Source organism: Parambassis ranga, chromosome 4 (genome assembly GCF_900634625.1).
Source record: "Parambassis ranga chromosome 4, fParRan2.1, whole genome shotgun sequence".
In the NCBI taxonomy this organism is placed as follows: domain Eukaryota; kingdom Metazoa; phylum Chordata; class Actinopteri; family Ambassidae; genus Parambassis; species Parambassis ranga.
This window is the reverse complement of record NC_041025.1, coordinates 12,134,231-12,154,034: the sequence shown is the minus strand read 5'-3', so window position 1 is coordinate 12,154,034 and position 19,804 is coordinate 12,134,231. Positions and strand designations below refer to the sequence as shown.

Genomic DNA, 19,804 nt, shown 5'->3' with positions numbered 1-19,804 from the left:
AACAAGAGTCTGATTGCCTAGCAGCAATCAAACAATTTATAATTTTTTTGAAAAAACTTAAAGTTGACCCGTTATGTCCTCTGTGAGATGAATATTTTGATAGTTGAATGGCTGAAATCGGTCAATGTATGCTGAAGACACCCTGTGCCAAAACGCGTACGGAAGAATAATAATAATAATAAGAAGAAAGAGGATGAAGAACAAGAGTTTTATTGCCTAGCAGCAATCAAACTAATTATAACAAAATGACATATATACGGCTTCCATTTTTGTTTACAGCAGTGTGCAGTCACAGCTCTGAGTCCTGTGTCTGAGCGGGTCCGGTTCCAGGTTTTTCAGCGGCCTCTGTCTGTCCGTGGCAGCAGCGCAGCATGAAAGCAGTGGGAAACAGAAACACTATGGCTACCACTCTGTCTCTTACTCAGGTAACACTGTCTTACAACTCAAATATAACGACAGCAAACGCCTTCAGCCCTCTCTTTGTCGTACTTGGAGGTATTTCAGCAGCGTTAGTCAAACAGGGCGGGCAGAAACGCGGGCTTTCCTCGATCGTCGACCCTCTTTTGGAAGTTTAGTCCTGCTATGACTGGGAAAAGTTTCTGCCTAATCTCTTTGGGGACTGCGTAAGGGCGTAGCAAGCTAGCTAGCCTGTTAGCTAACAGCTAGTTTGTGTGCAGTATTGGGCTGTTATAGAGCTGCTTTATCAAACTTCAGATAAGCTATGTAGCTAGCGGCACGTAGCTCCGTTTCGTTCAGAAGTGTTTATACTCATATTTTGTGCATTTTCGTTTCGCTGCAGGCTAGTTTGTTCTGGCCAAGGAGATGTTAATACGAGATAACCATGTGTGGCTCTCTCTTGTTGATTTACTGTCATATTTCTGCTGGTTCAACATCTGCTAACATTGTTTTCCGCAAGTAAAAATAGGCAAGTTGCAGAGCTGATAGCATACGTTGCGTGTTTATATAGCTTGCTATATGATCAGACTGAACAACTAGCCTGGAAATTGCTATTATTAGAAGTAAGCATTCTTCGGTTCGGTTGACTGGGCTAGTGTTTTCCCTATGACCTTTCAGAAGTGGACAGTGTTAGCCTGTTAGCTACTGCACTTGTTTCAAATAAACCTCTAAATAATATGAAGGGTTGTTTTGCAACCAGTAAGAGGAAGTGAAGCCGAGGAGCTCGTTTCCCTGTCAGTCTGCTGCTGGTCGACTTAAACACTTGAATTTAAAGTCTAAATGTGTATGTTCGCATAGTAAATAAGTTATGTAGCAGGCAGCAGCCAGGTCTAATAAGCAGGTTACAGTCCCTGGTTTGTTACCTGAGCCACCGTTGCCTCTAACAACAGCCAGGAGCTGTCTGCCACCAGAGATAATGATGTCAAATGTCTTTAACAGAGGAGGTAAAAACCTGTGTTGATATGTCTGTGTTTCTGTGTTCATTGGCCTTTCAGACAGCTCAGCTTGTTTTGAGTGTCATCTCAGCTTTACCACTTAGAAAATCTTTAAAACTGACCCCATGTTTGGTGTTTCTAGTAATAATCTATTGCTGAAAGCTAGCAGAAATGACTAGAACAAATGCCACTGGCCTGTCAACTCACACACCCTGATGTGTGTTGCTATCTGCTGCTGTTTTGTATGAGCTAGCCAGGGAATGAATTAAAGAGTCACTAGTACAATGACCACAGTGTTACAGCCGCCAACAGTTCCAGGCACACTATTGTGTGTCACAGGGGAAAAAAAGGTTGTATTGGCCAGAGAAAATATATGTGTGTCAACAGTTATCTGTAAACCAGCAGTTGAAAAAGCTGACAGATAACTATACAGATCACAGTAAGCCATAATCTGTGGCCCTAACAATACTGACTGACATCCAAGCAGCTCCCTTTTTCTTTTTACTGTGAAGAAAAGTTTTGCATGTTGACTTGTCTCTCCTGTAATCCTGTAACACTGTCGTACTGTCCACATCTATGACTTTGAAACTACTACATCAGTTGCATCTATGCAAAGAAGGAAATGCTGATTTATTTCCTGTCAGTCCCAGCAGTGAGCATTTGTTTTACCAGAGGAAAGAGGGTTGCATAGGGGGGATGTCACAGAAGGTCTGTGCTGTGACTGACATCCTGTTGTAAATGTCCACAGCTGACCCTTAGCCTTAAGACGTGTAGTCTATATCCAGGAGTCCTCACTCCCTCTTAGTGCTGTTCTGTAGACTGACTAAGTGATTGGAGTTGTTGTGTTTTTATTCTAGTTGCCGGTCTGCCAGTAATTTTAATGGTACAACAGCTGGTATGATACTGAGAGTTTGTTTATTAAATGTCAGTTTTACACTTTATTTAATAAATGATATGTTTTATTAGGTGTGATAGCGTGCTTATGTATGTGTTTGAATTTAATCTGCATCTATTTTGTGATGTTTTTTTTTCTTTTCTTTAACAGCTTTCCAGTGGAAATCCCATCTATGACAAATACTATCGACAGGTATGCAGATGTTGACTTACAGTTATGTGTGATTAGGCAATGTTTGTCATTTCACATTTTAACACTAGATTGTGCTTTTATATTCTCATTTGTAGATGTAGCTGATAGATTATAGATTATTTTTGCACAATTTAGAGAATATGCTCCTGGTTTCCTGCCTCTTTAATGTAGCTGTAGCTGCATTAATAAACCGTAGTGTTGCAGTGAGCAGTGATATCTCTTTTCATTCCCACTCTCAGTGTCCAATAAAGGAAGTATCTCTATGAATTAATAATGTTTCCCTTTGCCCAACATGTCAGGGGAGCTCCCTGAGAGCATCATGAAAGACTACTAAGCTAATAGACTGCTGAGAAAATAGCTATGGTTTATTATCAGTATTGATTTAAGTGACTCAGAGACTTTCCTCTCACACAGAACAACCCTTTGTTTGCTCCTTAGCCTCTTTATATTTTTACTGATGCTGTATGTTTCATCAGTAAGAGAGACAGAGATGAGATAATAGCTAATCATTGTGTGTGTGGGATTGTTTCTTTATTGTGTGCAGGTTGATCCAACTGGCAGTGGGCGGGTGGTGGCAGCTGATGCGGCTTTGTTCCTGAAGAGGTCAGGCTTGGCTGACCTGGTCCTGGGAAAGGTGAGTAGCGACTCGGAATAGCTCGCTGTAAGCTTTTATAGTAACTCGGGTAATAAATGTGTAAATGTCTGCACAGATCTGGGATTTAGCAGACTCTGAACGAAAAGGATCACTTAACAAACAGGTATAAATCCAGATAAATTCCACTAACATGCTTTTGGATTATGTGATCATCGCTGTCACTGTATCTCTCCTCTTCCCTTTAGCAATTTTTTATAGCACTGCGGTTGGTGGCTTGTGCTCAAAATGGCCTGGAGGTGGCACTCAAGAGTCTTAATGTGGCTGTTCCTCCCCCAAAATTTGTAAGTCACTCCCTGTGTACTATACATCTGTCCTAGGTTCTGCTATAAATTCTACTGCTAATTTGAAGGCATAGTAGTTTTACTGTACTTTCAGAGGCACTGGTGTCTTGGCAGGTAGCTTAGATGTAGTTCTGCAGTCCTTTCATTTGTCAAACTGATTGAACTTCTTCTATATAATTTTCATTCAAACACTGAATTAGCAAAATCCTGTTGTTGATCTTCAGCACGACACAAGCAGTCCCCTGTTAGCAGGAGGAGTAACCATTGACATTCCCTGGGTTGTCAAGGTGAGGCACACACGTCACTTACCATACCTTAATCTTATCTTAGTGTCATAATGTAGTGACCTGTGTTCATTTATTTCCCACGTTGTCTTTGATTTCATGTAAATTGGCACATAATAAGGCTAAAGGACATGTTGGCTACAACATTTGCAGCCATGCAGTATTAGTAGAAATGTATCTTTGTCAATGGGAGAAAAAGTTTCATTGTACTATGTAACAGACTGTTTCCTGTACATATGACAATACAATTTATTTGTCTTGCAGCCTGAGGAGAAGATGAAGTTTGACTCCATCTTCGACAGTCTGGGTCCAGTAGGAGGGATGCTGTCAGGAGACAAGGTCAAGCCTGTCCTGCTTAATTCTAAACTGCCAGTGGACATCCTCGGCCGGGTATGAGCCTTACACAGGAACTCTAGTACCATGATACTGTGATTAGGAATTTACACATCAACTGACTCAGTGGTCGCAAAAGTGATTGTCAGCAGGCCTGCGCCCCTTCCTACAGAGATTGCACCATGATGGTGGCTAAAGGACCCCCCTTTTTTTGATTGCCTTTTGTATGTTGTCAGAGAATGGATCTGTCTTCATTCTGCCTCAAAATGCACAATACAGGGCAGTAGCTTTGGTGTCGAGTGCATAGTGTGCTGACCCTGTCATACAGCTGTTGATTTGGTGCTGTGACTGCCTTTGCTGACAACAGTGTCCTTCCACATCACCTCCACACTGTAGCTTTCACACAGAACATCAAGGCACAATAAATGCAACCAGTCCAGCCATGGACAGAGTGAAGGGACCTTAAAAAAGGACAAATTCAATGTTTCTATGAACAAAGAAGAAATGAGAAATATGCTGGATAGAGAGGAAGTGTGAAACTGTAGTGACATTTTTTGGGTCGCTTGTTAAAATGTATCATTTGTGCTTAACAGTGATATCTTTGTGTATTGAAGGTGTGGGAGCTGAGTGATCTGGACAGAGATGGCATGTTGGACAAAGATGAGTTTTCTGTGGTAAGATGTGAACTAGTATTACAGATCAAACAGGGTTTAGTTTTGGGTGTCTGTCGTGTGTTTCAGTTTATCCTGCAGTTCTCTTTCTACAATGCTTTTCATCTAATCTTTGTTTTACAGCATGTTTTCAAGCGTCTTCATGTTTGAATATTTCGGCTGCAGGAATAAACACGTGTGTGTGTGTGTGTGTGTGTGTATGTATACATGCTTGTCCTGTTACAGGCAATGAAAATTATCGCTATAGGCCTGAATGGAACTAATTCAAGACATGTGGGAGATGCGTGAGGATTGAATAACTACAGCACTGTTGGGTAATCATCTTTTATCTTTGATTGTTTTTGTTAACCTCTCCCAGGCTATGTATCTGGTGTACAGAGCTCTGGAGGGTGAGCCTGTACCCATGTCCCTACCACCTCCCCTGGTTCCACCCTCCAAGAGGAAAAAACCCTCGGTGCCTCCTGTGATGCCCCTGTTACCCTCACCACCCTCTGTCAAAGACAGTCGCTCCTCCCATGCTGGCTCTAAGACCATGCCCCTCCCTCCTAAACCCACCCCAGTTCCTGCCCCAACACCACCACCAGCATCTGTCCCTGTGAGTACAGGTCCTGTCTCTCCTGTGCATGCAGAACCTGAAAAGTTTTTGGATGTTTTATTAGCTGCATCAGCACATATTTAGAATGATTGCAAACTGGTTAACACAGTGTGTTTTTCAAAAGAAAAAGACTAGAGAGAGTGTGAAGGTGAGTTATGTTAACAGCATAGGTTGTGCTGAGCTCCTGTTGGTATGAAGCACTTACTTAAAAGTCTGCTTTGTTGCCTATACAGTGGGTAGTGACAACAACAGACAAAGCCAAATACGATGACCTGTTCAACAAGACGGATGCGGACATGGATGGCTTGGTATCGGGACCTGAAGTCAGAGATATTTTCCTAAAGACTGGGCTTCCTTCTGCCACCCTTGCTCGTATTTGGTAAGTAGGGACAACAAATCTCTGCTTTGGGTCCTTGGTTTAGTTTTCCATCTGCTGTATGTGCGTCTCAGCACTAGATATTTATAATTATATTATATTAACATGACAGTTGTATCGTTTTCGGGGTTCCTACGTAATAAAGTTGTTTAGTTGTTTATTATTAATATTTCATACATTTTCCTTAATTTGTATTAAAAATAATAATTTTTTCGAGTAGAAAATTGTGGAGTTGTAAAAATGGAAAATGGGAATCCCGTCTTTGGTGTCAAAAGGCAGAACATTTGTTAAACCAGCATTGTTTAAAAAGAAAAAACAGCCCTGAAATAGTTCTTGTTAATCTAATGACAGCATCCTAAATTAAAACATAGTTTCAGCTATATTTAAACTGTACAAGAGGATATTCATGCAGGATAATTTTAGCACTGCAGATATCACTTCATATGGATTTTTCTCCTCTCATGGCTGATTAGTTTCTGTCCTGTTGTGACTGCCCCGTGTATTGCTTCTTCCATAGCAGCTGAACATGGTGATCACTCATGCTATCAAAAATAGTTGTTGCCTGAGGTGTAAATCGTTACTCTTTTATGTAACGTGTGTGTTTGTTCTCAGGGAGCTTTGTGACATTGGAGACATAGGAAAACTGACCCGAGAACAGTTTGCCCTGGCACTCCATCTAATCAATCTGAAGCTGACCAAAGGCCTGGACCCTCCACAGAGTCTCTCCCCTGAGATGATTCCTCCCTCTGACAGACAAAACATCAAACAGGTGATCTGCTCAGAGCACTCTGAGTCTGCTTTTGTTGATACCCATGTCAAAAAGAAATCATCATTATAGACAAGACTGAATGTATCAGAATCAGAATTCCTTTATTTATCTCAGAGGGGAAATTCTTTAAATTCTTCAAAATCTTAAAATTTTGTGTATCCCTAATATTGAGATTGATTATGTTATTAAAATGCACCTACATTGTGCCTTAAAGTCTTAATTATTGTATTCATCATTTAGATACATAGGTATATGTGGCGATGCTTGTTGCTTTCTCTTTTGTTAACGTTACAGTACATCAACTCATATCATCAATTTGTCAAATTTGTCTCAAACACCCCGATGTAGTAGACAAATATAAACCCCTGCACCAGAGCTTTGTTAGGCCTCCAATCAGTTTACCTGCTATGTTCTTCACTCTCGTCAATTGTGTTTTAGTGGCTTGATGTGTAATTAATGTAAAACCTCTAGTGTCTTGTAGTAGTCCTTTTTAATTGTCCCCTGTCCTCATGTTTCTTCAGAACAATGCAGTGAACCTGGCAGCTGACTTCTCTGCCATTAAGGAACTGGACTCTCTCAGTAACGAGATTGTCGAACTACAAAGGTAATTCTATTTTTATATGGCCATATCTGTGATCTTTATATCACTATTCGTAACAAAAGGCACCTTTAAATACACATGTTTAGATTATAAATGTTCACCACAGTCAGATCACCAGCCCTTTCCTCTTAGGAGGCTGTTTAGTGGTGAAGTTTTAAAGATATTTTTTTGGAAAATAGTTTTTTAACACACTGTTCTACAGAAGTCTGCTCTCAGAGCTTCTATATTTTACTGACTAGAGAGATGTTGTGTCTCCATGAAATGTGAAGATGGTTTGGCATAAATGCAGAGTCTCTCATGGTTAATAGTTTGGTTTAGCCAAATAACGTCTATACAAACATTCAAGGGATTTATCAGGATTTATACTTCCTGGTGGATCTGGACCTGGCTGCCTTTGTACTCTTACAGCCATAGCTTCAGTGAAAATAAAGCTTAGAAACTGTTCTTTGTGTTTCATTCACATTTGCATGCATGTTTTGCAGTCTCGGTTTCACTGTTACCAGAGTCTGTTTTTTTTTATTTTCATACCAACAGAACATAGCTTCCCTATTCACGAAAGCTGAGAGTGAGAAGTGAGAAATTGCCTAAGTACACACACACACTCACTGGTTGACAGCTGTTCAAGTTACAAAAAATACATAGGCATGGAAATCTTAGTTAGTGATCAGCTTCAAACAGGCAGAAAATCAAGACCAGCTGGTAAAGATGATGCATGTTTGTAGCTGCTTTAAAATGTGGCAGCAGCCTTCTGCTCAGGATGATGGTGAGAACGATGATGATGATGATGATGGGTAAGAGGAGAATGAGAGCGATGCTCTGCTTTAAATGACAGTATGAAAAAGCTAAAAGATTATCAAGGGAATCTGCATTTTGATTTTTGCTGAGCGACAGGATTTAAAAATAGATGCTGTAGTTTCAAAGTTTGTTGTTATTTTTAGCTGGTGGTGAAATGGGTGCCAGATCATGAGCTCTTTGTTTAGTCAAATGGTGGTTTGTCTGTGTTTTTACATGACACGGGTAGATAATGGATACTAAAATCACATTTAAGATTCTGTTTTTGATTCAAAACTGACACAATACCCAAAATATGTGTGTAGTGTGTACATCATGATCTTATTTTTTATCTGTCTTCAAAGACAGATAATGAATTATGTTAGAGAACAGTCAAGCAGCATGCAGAAAATTATATACATTTAGTGTAGTATAAACAGTTTGGTATCTTTTACCAGATACATTCTGTTTCTAGGGAAAAGCAGACTTAATCAATCTTGATATGTGGTGTCAAACAACTGCTGTTCAGACCAGTTGGCATCCTGTGATAAATAACCATGTGTTTTTAGGGATAATTGTGAGGAGTGCTTTACATTAGCCTGTGACAGATATGATAGATGGATGCTTCAACCCTGTTAAGTATTTTTGAAAGTACCTTCCAATGCTTTAGTGCTTTTGAATTGTTGCCTTTGTTTAAATTTTATTTCACATTATTGTTGAACAGAAGATGAGCACACAGAATGAATGATAGATCCTCTGCTTGGCTCATCATCACTGATCACCCCCCCCCCTCTCTCTCTCTCTCTCGCTCTCTCTCGCGCTCTCTCTCTCTTCCACACTCTATCACCAAAGCAGCCATCTGCTTCTCACTTTCCATCTCCCACATATTTAACTGAGCAAGCACATGCTGTCTTTCGCATCTCGCCAGCAGCACTGTACATCCTGGAAGTCTCAGACATTCCACTTTATTTTTTACAGCGCCACAGACACACACACACCTATCCTAGCTAGAAGCCTTTGTCCAGTTCTTTCTACAGTGCAGTTGTGAATTCAGGGCATGATCATGGTGGGTCAGGGAGAGGAGGTGACTGTGGGAGTTCAACAGCAGGGTGAAGAGTCTTCACTGAAGAGCTGGCAGGGGCTGGGTGGGCTTGGAGTACAGGGTCTAACCTTTCTGACCTCAGTGGCTAAATACTCCTGTCTTTTGTGCTGGACCACCAGGGAGAAGACCTCTGTGGAAGAAGAGATCAAGGAGAAGGAGGAGGCCATCCGACAGCGCAGCAATGAAGTGCAGGTGAGAGCTGTCTCAATTTTACTTGCCTGTTCTTAGTACAGTGGACCAGAGAAAGAATGAACCATTTATAGGCACACAGCATCACTAATATTAATGAAAGTGGCATTTCTCTGCTGTTTTTGCATTCACATGTACTTCCCCTGCTTGTCTCTTTAAAAACTCCAGGCTGGTATGAGAGAGGTGCTAAGTCTGCTGTTCACTATTCTTGTGATAAATATACTGGACAGAAAATCAATAACACATTTGGCTGGCAGTCTGTGGTACAGAAATGCAGTTAATGCTGCTCAGAGAAGGAGAGGCTAGAGTCCTTGTGTAGGTGTGTCTTCCTCCTCTCAGCCTGAGCAATGAGCTCTATTTTGGGATCTGGTGGTTTAAAGGGCTTGTCTGCTCTGCTTTTGGGAATTCAGTCTGATGCCAGTGTGAGGGTGGGTCTCAGGGGAGTTTCACACTGATGCAGCTGCACTGCCAAGTAGCCTCAAGTGCTTTTGGCTGTTTATATACTGCATTGTTTTTTTTCTTTGTTATTCCTGGACAACCCATGTTGTGTGCGTTGGTTGGTGTCATTTTGAAGACTGCATAGTTCCTCTGGGGTTCATAACGTATTTGAGGCTTTAGATTCAGAGTCTTAAAAATCAGCTTCACAACATCTTCAGTTAAACAGCTAACATCTAATTAGGGAAGTATTTTTTTTAATTACAACAAGTGATGGTTGATGTGAGTCAATATTAGAAAACCTTACACATTAATGCTTCAATATACATGCGTAGTCCAGCAATTGTTGGGCATACAGATTTCTATTTTGGTATCTTGGATTAAAAAATTAGTCATTTTTAGTGTGCTGTTTGCCTTTGTGCCCACTAGATGGTAGTATTAGTGCACACATTTTCACATAGTTAAATGTGTTTACCCCACAGAGCTGAGGCACTGTGCATTAATTTACAACATACAGTTATCAGTGCTTCTACTTTTTTCTAACCTAAAAGAATTTGAACATATCTCATAGAAACAGTACCAACAGTCATTAAGCAGATTGGCTTCTCTGCTCCCTTCAGCCACCTGCATTTAAAATAACCTCTACAACTGAATCCATTGTTTCATTTATTTATATGTTTGACTACTGCTACTAAAGATCCATACAGCTGACATGTTTACTTTTGTATCCTCAGGGTTTGTTTCTGCTTTACAGGCTTTGCAAGTGACTTATTTATCCACCTGACTCATTTTTGGCTCTTTCTTTACAGGACCTTCAAGATGAAGTGGCGAAAGAGAGCGAGGAGCTGCAGCGACTCCAGGCTCAGCGTCAGAAGGTCCAGGAGGCTTTAGAGGAGCTGGACCAACAGAAGAGCTCCCTAGAGGAGCAGCTTACACACATTCGACAACAAACCAGCCAAGAGACCAACCTTGTAGGTTTACTTTTTTATGTGGTTTTATTAAACTTTTCACAAACAACCAAACATAATAATTACAATTTGTCCATTCAGATCTCATCGCTGCAGTCAGAGCATGAGGACCAGGAACAGAGAATATGTCAGTATGAGGAGGAGCTGGTCCAGGCACGAGAGGAACTCCTGGCTTTACAAGACGAGAGCAGGAGGCTGCAGGAGAAGGTCCAGGCTGCCCAGGAGCAGCTCACTCCTCTTCAGGAGTCTGTGCGTGACTCCTTCATGCAGGTTGCACAGGTCAGACATTCAGGAAGTGTTTCTCTATCTTTACACAGGAAGCATTTGTCAGTCTCACATGGATCTGATGGAAAGGATGCACCTACTGTACTTTGTTTTTTATTTCCTAAAATGATTCAGTGTCTGAATGCTTTTTGAAAATGTGCGTAACCACCTTCTGCATGTGTTATTTTCACCTTTAGGTTCAACAGAAATTAAACGATCTTCAGGTGGAGGAGAGGTCAGTGACTGCACAGCTTAGCTGGAAGAGAGCTCTGGAAGACAGCTCCCCTGTAATGGTCAATGGATCAGCAGTCCCCACAGCAGAGATGCACCAGGTGGACCCCTTCCAGCAGGACCTCTTCCAGGAAGATCATCCTCAAGAGCTGAAAGTGATGGAGCCAACGGCTGTCTGCAGCCAGCAGAAAGAACACTCGGATCAAAAAGAGAAAGAGGAAGTGAATGAAAAAGAGGAAGTAGAAGAAAAGGAGGAAGAGAGTCCAGAGGAGGAAAAACCAAGACCTGACCCCTTGGACAATCTCTACACCAGTCTAGCTACTGGTGATTTGTACAGTAGTCTATCGACCCTAGCCAAGCCACGGGAAAGCACAGTTAGGGTAAATTTTTTCTACCAGTTTTCTGTACAGCATTACTTCATGCAACAACTGCAGTTGTTGTGTCTCTTAATAAAAATATTTGACAAATGATTCAAAATTACACAAAACTCTTTGATACAGTGTGTGTGATACAAAATACAGTAATAATGTATATATGAATATAACATGAAGTCATTGCTGTCTTGTCTTCTAATGTCTCCAGGAACACAGCAGCCCTGTACCTGATGTCTGTCTTGAGGTTGTAGAAAATGATGAGGAATCACCTAAGAAAAGCCCACCAAAGGTAACATTCCAGAGTGACTGAAATATTAATGCCTCTGGATGCAGTGACCAGATTTTTAGGAATTAATTAAACACACTTTTTACTGTTATGTTTGAGCTTTTCATCTGAGTCTTGTGCCTGCTTAACAGGTTGCAACACCAGAGCTAGAGATCAAACGGGAACCTGCGGAGTCTTCAGAACCCACTGCCCCCTCGTTACCACCTCAAGCTAACCCTCGCTCCTTGCCGCCGCAGACCAGCCCCCCCAGTCTGCCTGAGATGGACTTTTTCCATTCAGACCCCTTCACTGATCGTAAGTCCTCATAGAGATCATCCTGATGATTTCACCTGTAATCAAAGTTTGAAAATGTCAGACTGATGTTTTTTTTTCTTTGTAGATGATCCATTTAAAGATGATCCTTTTGGAAAAACAGATGTTGGAGGTAATTTATTCAAGTCATACGCCCACCTGTGTAAATAAACGTCCATCTTTTGTTTGCCGTAATGCTACAGTTAGTAACATTGATATTATCCTATTTTTATCTGTTTAGATCCTTTTGGAGGCGATCCATTCAAAGGCTCAGACCCCTTTGCAGCAGACTCTTTCTTCACACAGAACTCCAGCAGCCCCTTTTCCTCAGAGGACCCCTTTTCTGCTGCAGCCGACCCATTTGGTACCACCACTAGTATGCCTGAACCAGACCTGTTTGCAGCCAAGATGAATGACACAGCAGCTGTCCCCGCTGCAGGTCCAGATCTCTTTGCCTCTAAACCTAGCAATCCACCTTTAGCCTCCAAGGATCCATTCAGCTCCACAGGGAACAATGTGGCCGACTCAGACCCATTTGGAGGCAAAGCAAACACCATGGGTGAAGCAGACCTGTTTAGTTCTCAAGATGGCGGGATGGATCCTTTTAGCTGCTCCCCACCAAGTTCTGAACTGGCAGTGGTGAGTGGAACTGATGAAAATGGTCGTAATGATCAGTGATGTGACGCATTTATGTGATAGAAAGCTGTATGTGTTTGTAGAAGGACGCTGCTGCAATCAATGATCCATTTGCTCCAGGAGGTACTACAGTGAATGCCAGCTCAGATCCAGGTAGGATTGTGATGTGGTGCCATCATCTGGTTAATACATCCCATTGCAGCTATTGCATAAAAATAAAATAAAATGTCTGCTGTGCTCAGCCACTTTTTGTGAATGTGTTTCAGATCCGTTTGCTGCTGTGTTTGGTAATGAATCATTTGGCGGGGGGTTTGCAGATTTCAGTGCCTTGGCAAAGGTAATTTCTGTGCTTCTAATACCTAGTAGTTTGATGTGAAACATAATGAAGAATGTGACTGTTAAATTATTTGAAACACAATCAGTGGTTTTTATACTGGTATTAAAATTAATACTATAATATAATATAATTAATAAACCTAAAACTCAAGACTGAGTTGATGTGTTGTGGTTTTGCAGGAGGAAACTGCTGTGATGCTTAAACATACATTTACCGTAAACCCAGGGGGGAAATATTTCAATCATTTATTTCAAACTGTGTGTAGAAAAAAGGTGTCTCATTTGTGTTAAATTTACATCTCAGTTCAAAGCTTCGGGTCTCCCATACAGTGTTTGCACACTTGATGACAAACTACCTGTGTGTGTGCGGTCATACTTGAGTACCTTTTTATGTTTGATTTGTTGTGACCCTTCTGTTCCAGTCAAATGGTGCTGACCAATTCAGCATCAACAGCAAGAACCTGTACCAGGAAGAGAACCAGTCTGCCGGCTCTGATGTTCCCCCAGCCCTGCCACCAAAGACGGGTACACCAACAAGACCCCCTCCTCCACCTCCAGGTCAGTGCATGTTGATCTTACCATCAAACGGGTCCACATTTTACTCTGTAGCTATTAGACTCTGATAGGAGATGTAGTAACAATAAAACCTGCCTGTGTGTGCCTTATCAGGTAAGAGATCGTCCATCTCTAGAACAGAGTCCTCTGAGTCCTTCCATCGAAGAGGGCACTTCCTCCCTCAGACCTCAGGAGACCTCTCCTCCTCCTCCCTGCCTGCAAAGGATCCTTTAGCTGACCCCTTCGCCCCCTCCTCCCCTCCTCGTCACAACGTACGGGAAGCTGACCGATTTGCCAGCTTTGACAAAGTGAGCACCTCCCTCTCGCCATCTCCCTCACCTCCTCCTGAGTGTCAATAGTCACACCTTCCTCTCTTTTCTCTCGCTAATAAATCACATGTAGCTTTTCAATAATGTTATAAGTATCGAGCCAATCCAGCCAGCTTTTGAAGTCACTCCATCCACTGCCAGTAAAAACCCCAAAGAACTGAACTGATGTAAGCATTCATAGTTGGGCTTATTTGATTCTAACAAAATGTTTTGAATCTTAGGTTTGCTTATACTTATCCTCCCTGCTGCTTCTTTATATTGTAGCTCCGTATTATCAACACAGTATTTCCTCAATTTATCTTTCTTACTGAGATTCCAAGAATTATCATAGAAATTGCACTGCCTGACTTTGTCCTTGTGTAAGGCCATATAGAGAATAAAGATCAATTAATATATTCGATCTGCATTCAATCTAATAAATCTGTGGTTGCAAATGTATTACTATGCACATAAATCTTTACAAAAGCAACCCAGTAATGTTTGGCAGTGAATGGAGAGATGAGAGGCTGCTTGTGTTTGACTTTTGTTAGCCATCCCACAGCTCGCTGACATTACAGCCTGTGCATGTGTGAGCTTGTATCAATGGTACTATAAGGGTTTTCACTGGAAGATTTTATGCTACTTTTAACAGTGATGTCACCTCAGGTTATCGGTCTGCACTGCAGTGGTGATTCAAAGTCTCACCAGTAGGTGCACTCAGAGTCAATATATCCCACAGTCAGCCTGTTTAATGTGACAAGTCATCATCTGACCTGAACTAATGAGCTGCAAAGTGAGGTGAATCCTGTTTCACACGGTGTCATGCAGCTACCATTGTTTTACAAAGTCACTAATTCTCCGCTGCAGACAGCCTGCATTTAATAAGTGCCGTGTGATGACTTCATAAGTTAACTTATAAGTCGTAAATCTTTTAAAAATGAAAGGAAACAACATAATTATCATAGCTGATATTCAGTAAATACAAGGGTTGATTAATAAGCCTGTGGCCTGAGGTAAAGAGGATTATACAGATCTTCCTACATACACATACAACTCAAGAAGTGATAATGCTAAAGTTTTTTGATCTAAGAGGTGGTTGAAAAGTATGAAGTATGCATATGAGTATTTGTGGTTACTAGGTGACAGTTGAAGCACTTTGGTAATGCTAGTAGGAAGTCCTAGTCATAGGACTCGGATTGTGTCCTTTTTAAGGATGAGCTGAGACACAGGGGTTGAATGCGTTTGAATTCAGCAGCCACCTTTACAGCATGCTGCCCTGCTGTCATAGTAGACAGAGTTGTTAGATGACTGTGCAAAGTATTCATTTTGTAGTGTCCATATTCCTGGTGACTTGCAGTTTTCCATTATTTGGGATCAAACTTACTGCAAAATCACACCCAAGAGTTGAACCTGCACATGCATGTAACAAGAGCTGTATGTAACTAATCTCCTTCTGCCTTGGGCCGTCAGTCACAGTGTTAAGCAGTACTCAGTGTCCTCAGCCTGTTTCTATGTAATGCTGCATGGAAATGAATGGTCAAGCTGTGACATTGGGATGGATGACTAGATAAAAAGACAGTGTTGATTCCTGTGCCTCTGTTGTCGCATGACCCGCATGTCCCTGTTAAACCCTGACCTGCACACACTAACTGTAAGTTTGATTGTCTGGCTCCTCTTCATTTCACACCAATCCTTAGTTCAGTGTCTCTTCCCCTTTTACTCTGCCGCTATTTATTTTTATTTAAACATGCATCCTCTCAGTTTATCCATTCATCCCATGCATCAGTTCATTTCCGTCTCAGCCCTGTCTGGTCAGCAGTAGCAGATCGCCTGTATTCTCTCTCTCTCTCTCTCTCTCTCTCTGTCTTTGCAACTCTGTCAAAGATGTTTAATAAAGGAGTTGAATCAAGGGCACCATCTCTGACTTCTGTGTGCATCCATAACATCAGTCCCAGAGCTTGGAGGAGCATGTTTTTGTTGCATGTTGGTTCATTTTTTTTATCACTTGTGCTAGTTAGTTATTGCTGACCATTTTCCAAAACATTTTTACTTTTACGAATCTCCTAAATGGCACTTACTACTGTAAACACAGACGAATGGATTCGAAATCAATTGGAATAGAATTTAAGATGATATCAGGATGTTTTCATATTGCAATGAGACAAGTAGCTACAAAGAAACAAGGAAGTCATGTTTCCAGGAATCTACAGCGTGGTACTCTTTTGAATGTGTTGATTCACCACTGATGTTACAGTAAGTCAGCTAAACATGCACACTGTGGTAGGTAAACAACAGCTTGTGGTAGATTTATTTTTGTACATTATTCTGTAAAAGAACTTCAGACTACATCTGGATGTAAAAGACGTTAGGTGTTTGAATTCAGCACTTCAGACTGGAAAATTTGACTGTTCTCTGAGAGAAGTGGCTGCATGTCCTTTTGTTAAATCCACTCCGTGTTTCTTCTCATCATGCATGTTTCATGTACAGTGCACCAAAATGATCAGACGCTGATAGTGGTTGCTGCTTACTTTCCTTTGCATGGCTGGATACACACTGTGTTGCTTCTGTCTGTCATTCGTTCAGATTAATGAACTTGTTGACACACTGCATGTCAGTGACAACAATGTTGGGCTCATATGACTAGGTTATCCTCGGTGGAGGGCCCAGCTGTTGCATGTTTTTCTTCAGCTCTTACTTTTGTCCCTATCACATGCCTGGATGAAAAGTTTCTATGTACATATGCCTGATTTTGGCAGTCTTTGTCATGGTCACTTGGATCAAAGGAAATGGATTTCAATAGCCTTCTCTGTTAGTTGTGCCTTTGTAGATTGGAGACAGCCATTTCAAATGTTTCGACCACATATTTCTTAAGCAGAAGTGAATGACATTGATTTCGACTCATCCAGGCGTGTGTCTATGGCTTCTGATATTGTGCATGTCAACTCCCTGTCACAGATAAATAGTTAAATTTGTACTGTCAAAAACAGTCTGCAGTCAGGGGGTTTTTCTCAGTGTTAGAACTACACCCATTGTGTGTGTTTGTTTTTGTTTTTTTTTCTGTTTGCATGGAGCAGTATCCAACAGAGGAAGACATGATAGAGTGGGCAAAGCGCGAGAGCGAGCGAGAGGAAAAGGAGCGACTTGCCAGGCTCACCCAGCAGGAACAAGAAGACCTGGAGCTGGCCATTGCTCTCAGCAAGTCTGAACTCTCCTGAGAAATCCCCCTTCCTCCGGTCTGGCTTGGCACGGCACAGCACAGCCTGACCCAGTCCAGAAAGCACCAAAGTAAAGTGGGGAATGTATAGGACTGAATCAGCAGCAGCTGCTGACCCCATGGAGAGACTTAAACCTCTGGAACACCCTCCTCTTCCTCCTCCGGCTGTTCACTGTCCACTGGCATTGCAGTATCACATCTACATCCATCCTGTGATGATGGTGTTTGTTCTAAAGAATGGATTGTTAAAATGGATTTTCAAGTGTTAACATGTTCCGTTGGTTTCAAAAACAGGCTGTGACAGAAAGCCACATTCAGAATGTAATTTATTAAAACATGCACTCAGAAGTAGATTTTTCAAAAGAAAGTTTTTATCTGCTAACCAGTCTCACTACATTTTTATTAAATCTCTTGTTGTGAGATTTTAATAGTAGTAGTTTAGTAGTTCATTTTATAAAACTCTGAAATCCCCCCCACACCTCCGCCCCCTCCTCCAGCTTTCTTCTTGCTTGCTTTCATGTCCTAAAAACAACCACAGTAAGCTGGTAAATGTAAGGCTGCATGCAACAAATCGTAGCTGTGTATTCATGTATGTTTGTCATTTTTAAAAAGGAGTGACCATGTGTTGTTTCAGTCAGAACATGGTTCACATTCCTAACTGGAAGTAAGCAGTCCTGTGAGATGTGAAACACAGACTTATACTGAACAATCTGCCACAGCTGCCAGGTTTAGCTTCTTTATTTTTCTTTAACATGTCACTACTTCCTTCTTACTTCTTAGCCTAACAAGTCAGTGTTAGAACCTTTTATTTTGTTTTCCATAACCTCACAGTTAATTGCATTAAAATCTAGGTTGCACCACATTATGCCAGACTCCCCGATATCTGACGTTGTCTCTAATTATCTTCAAGTTGGATGTGAAAGAATGTTTATTGTTGAGATGTAGCTGCAAAATAGGAGGTTGTTGTCATCAATGAATGTATATATTGAGTAACTCAAATGAAAAAAACCCATATAAGTGTTTATCCATCTAGATTGTTAGGGTGTGTTGCAGCAGAATGCATCCTTCCTTCCTGTAATGAGTATTATGGCTCAGCTGAGGAGGACACCATTAAATCAGTCACACTGTCACAAGCAGCATGAGACGGCCGTCATGGGTGGATGTATGCTGCCTTCTGTGCAGTCATACGGCTGCTGGGTGCAGTTTGGAAATAGTTTCACCGTGAAAATACGCACAGCAAGGTCAGTGGATTTATAGAAAGGGACTTACCACAGTTAATATGTCACACCAAAACAATGTAGATGGATAAATGTTTGATTTTGGGCTAAACTGCATTTTAACATTTGAATGGATGGTGTTGTTCACCCTGACTGATCTGTAAGTGACAGCCGCGTCTGAGGGTTCATCAGCAGAGTGGATGTTTTTTTTATTATTATATTTGAGATTATGTGCATTTAAAATGTAATCTCACTTATAACTGTGCAATTGTTACTTCACTACTTTAGGTCCATTTCAACGTTGGAGCTTTTTTTATGAGCTTTCAGTCTTAAGTGTGTTCAGTGGAAGGGGTGTGTGGAGCAGTGTATTGTCTGTGTGTGCACCTGTGGTGATTTCACTTGCAAAAAAAAAAAAAAAAACCTGCTGGTGCTGCAACGACATCCTGCCTCCTCATGCCCGTCATTACCCACACGGCAGGTGACCAACCGGCCGGACATTCTGTCTTTGCTTCTCACAGAAAGTTGCTTTATGCTGTGACTGATGAGGGAATTTGTTTTCATTATCTTTGCTCCTCTCTGACCAAATCCTGCACAACCTTCCAGTTCTGACTGTCCTGAGCCTCACTGGTGGAGGAGCTTGTTCCTCTGATACCGCCGCCTCCCTCTGAATGCAGCCTCTCTCATATTCAAGTTTATTGTAAATACAAGAAAGCATTAGTTGCATGTTTGTCTTCTGAGCCTCTCGTCATGCATACAGTCATTGTCTCACATTTAAAGTATGTGTTAATGTCCTTTGTACAGACTTCAAATCAACAACCACTTATGTTTCTAGCTCAAAGGCTTTTTAAGACTTCAGCTAATTGTATTTTATTTTGTATTTTCTAACTTGTAAGAAGAATCATTATTGAGAAGTTTGGCCAGAATATGTAATGCATTTAATTGAAACAGAATAAATATTAAAATGTGTAGTTTTGCAGCTTGTACAGTTTTATTTAAGTAGTCTCTGGCAGAAAACAGCTTCTGTCTGTCTTTGGAGGTTCAACATCAGACTAAACTAGAAAAGGGCATTTCCTGAAGAAAATTCAACTTTGATTGCTGCAGCTGAAGCATTGCTCTGAACGTTGATGTGAAGGATTGCTCTGAATTGCTGGAGAATCAGAGCAATTCAGAGCTTTGTATGCCTCTGTGTGTCAGCCTGTCACCATGGTAACAGCAGAGACCTCAAAAACCACTCCAACTTTGAGAGCCTGGCGTGCGGAAACGATTCGGAATTAGAAAATTCTGAATACAAGTTTGATAGAGCAGCATCTAATGAGCGTCATAAGACTAAAATGGAGTCTGTAGCTTGAAATAGGTATGGAAGAAAGAAAGAAAGAAGGAACGAAGGCGAAGAACAATAGCCTAGCATCAGCAATCAAACTAATAACCTTGTAGAGATAAAGCACAAATTTAAGGGCACAATAAAATAACAAAGTTATGACTTTTATTAATGAAAAGCCAATCATACTATTAAGAATGTGTTAGAACAAAAGCAGACCTGTTTATAGAATAGAATAAAGTAGGTCAAATCAAACGCTTTATGTT

The 19,804-nt window shown here is 41.1% G+C and overlaps 1 protein-coding gene across 1 annotated transcript; it reads left to right on the top strand.

Annotated features, from left to right (window-relative positions):
* Positions 1-310: 310 nt before the first annotated feature.
* eps15 (epidermal growth factor receptor pathway substrate 15) lies at positions 311-19,193 on the top strand. Its single transcript, XM_028403402.1, has 25 exons — positions 311-425; positions 2,437-2,478; positions 3,023-3,112; positions 3,189-3,236; positions 3,319-3,414; positions 3,639-3,701; positions 3,963-4,088; positions 4,646-4,705; positions 5,061-5,297; positions 5,531-5,676; positions 6,286-6,442; positions 6,964-7,046; positions 9,036-9,108; positions 10,350-10,511; positions 10,590-10,787; positions 10,970-11,383; positions 11,586-11,666; positions 11,795-11,957; positions 12,043-12,087; positions 12,196-12,593; positions 12,674-12,743; positions 12,857-12,927; positions 13,349-13,484; positions 13,596-13,789; positions 16,864-19,193. Exons 1-25 carry the CDS (start codon positions 372-374, stop codon positions 17,002-17,004), a joined length of 3,348 nt encoding a protein of 1,115 aa, XP_028259203.1. The 5' UTR covers positions 311-371; the 3' UTR covers positions 17,005-19,193.
* The last annotated feature ends 611 nt before the right edge of the window (positions 19,194-19,804 follow it).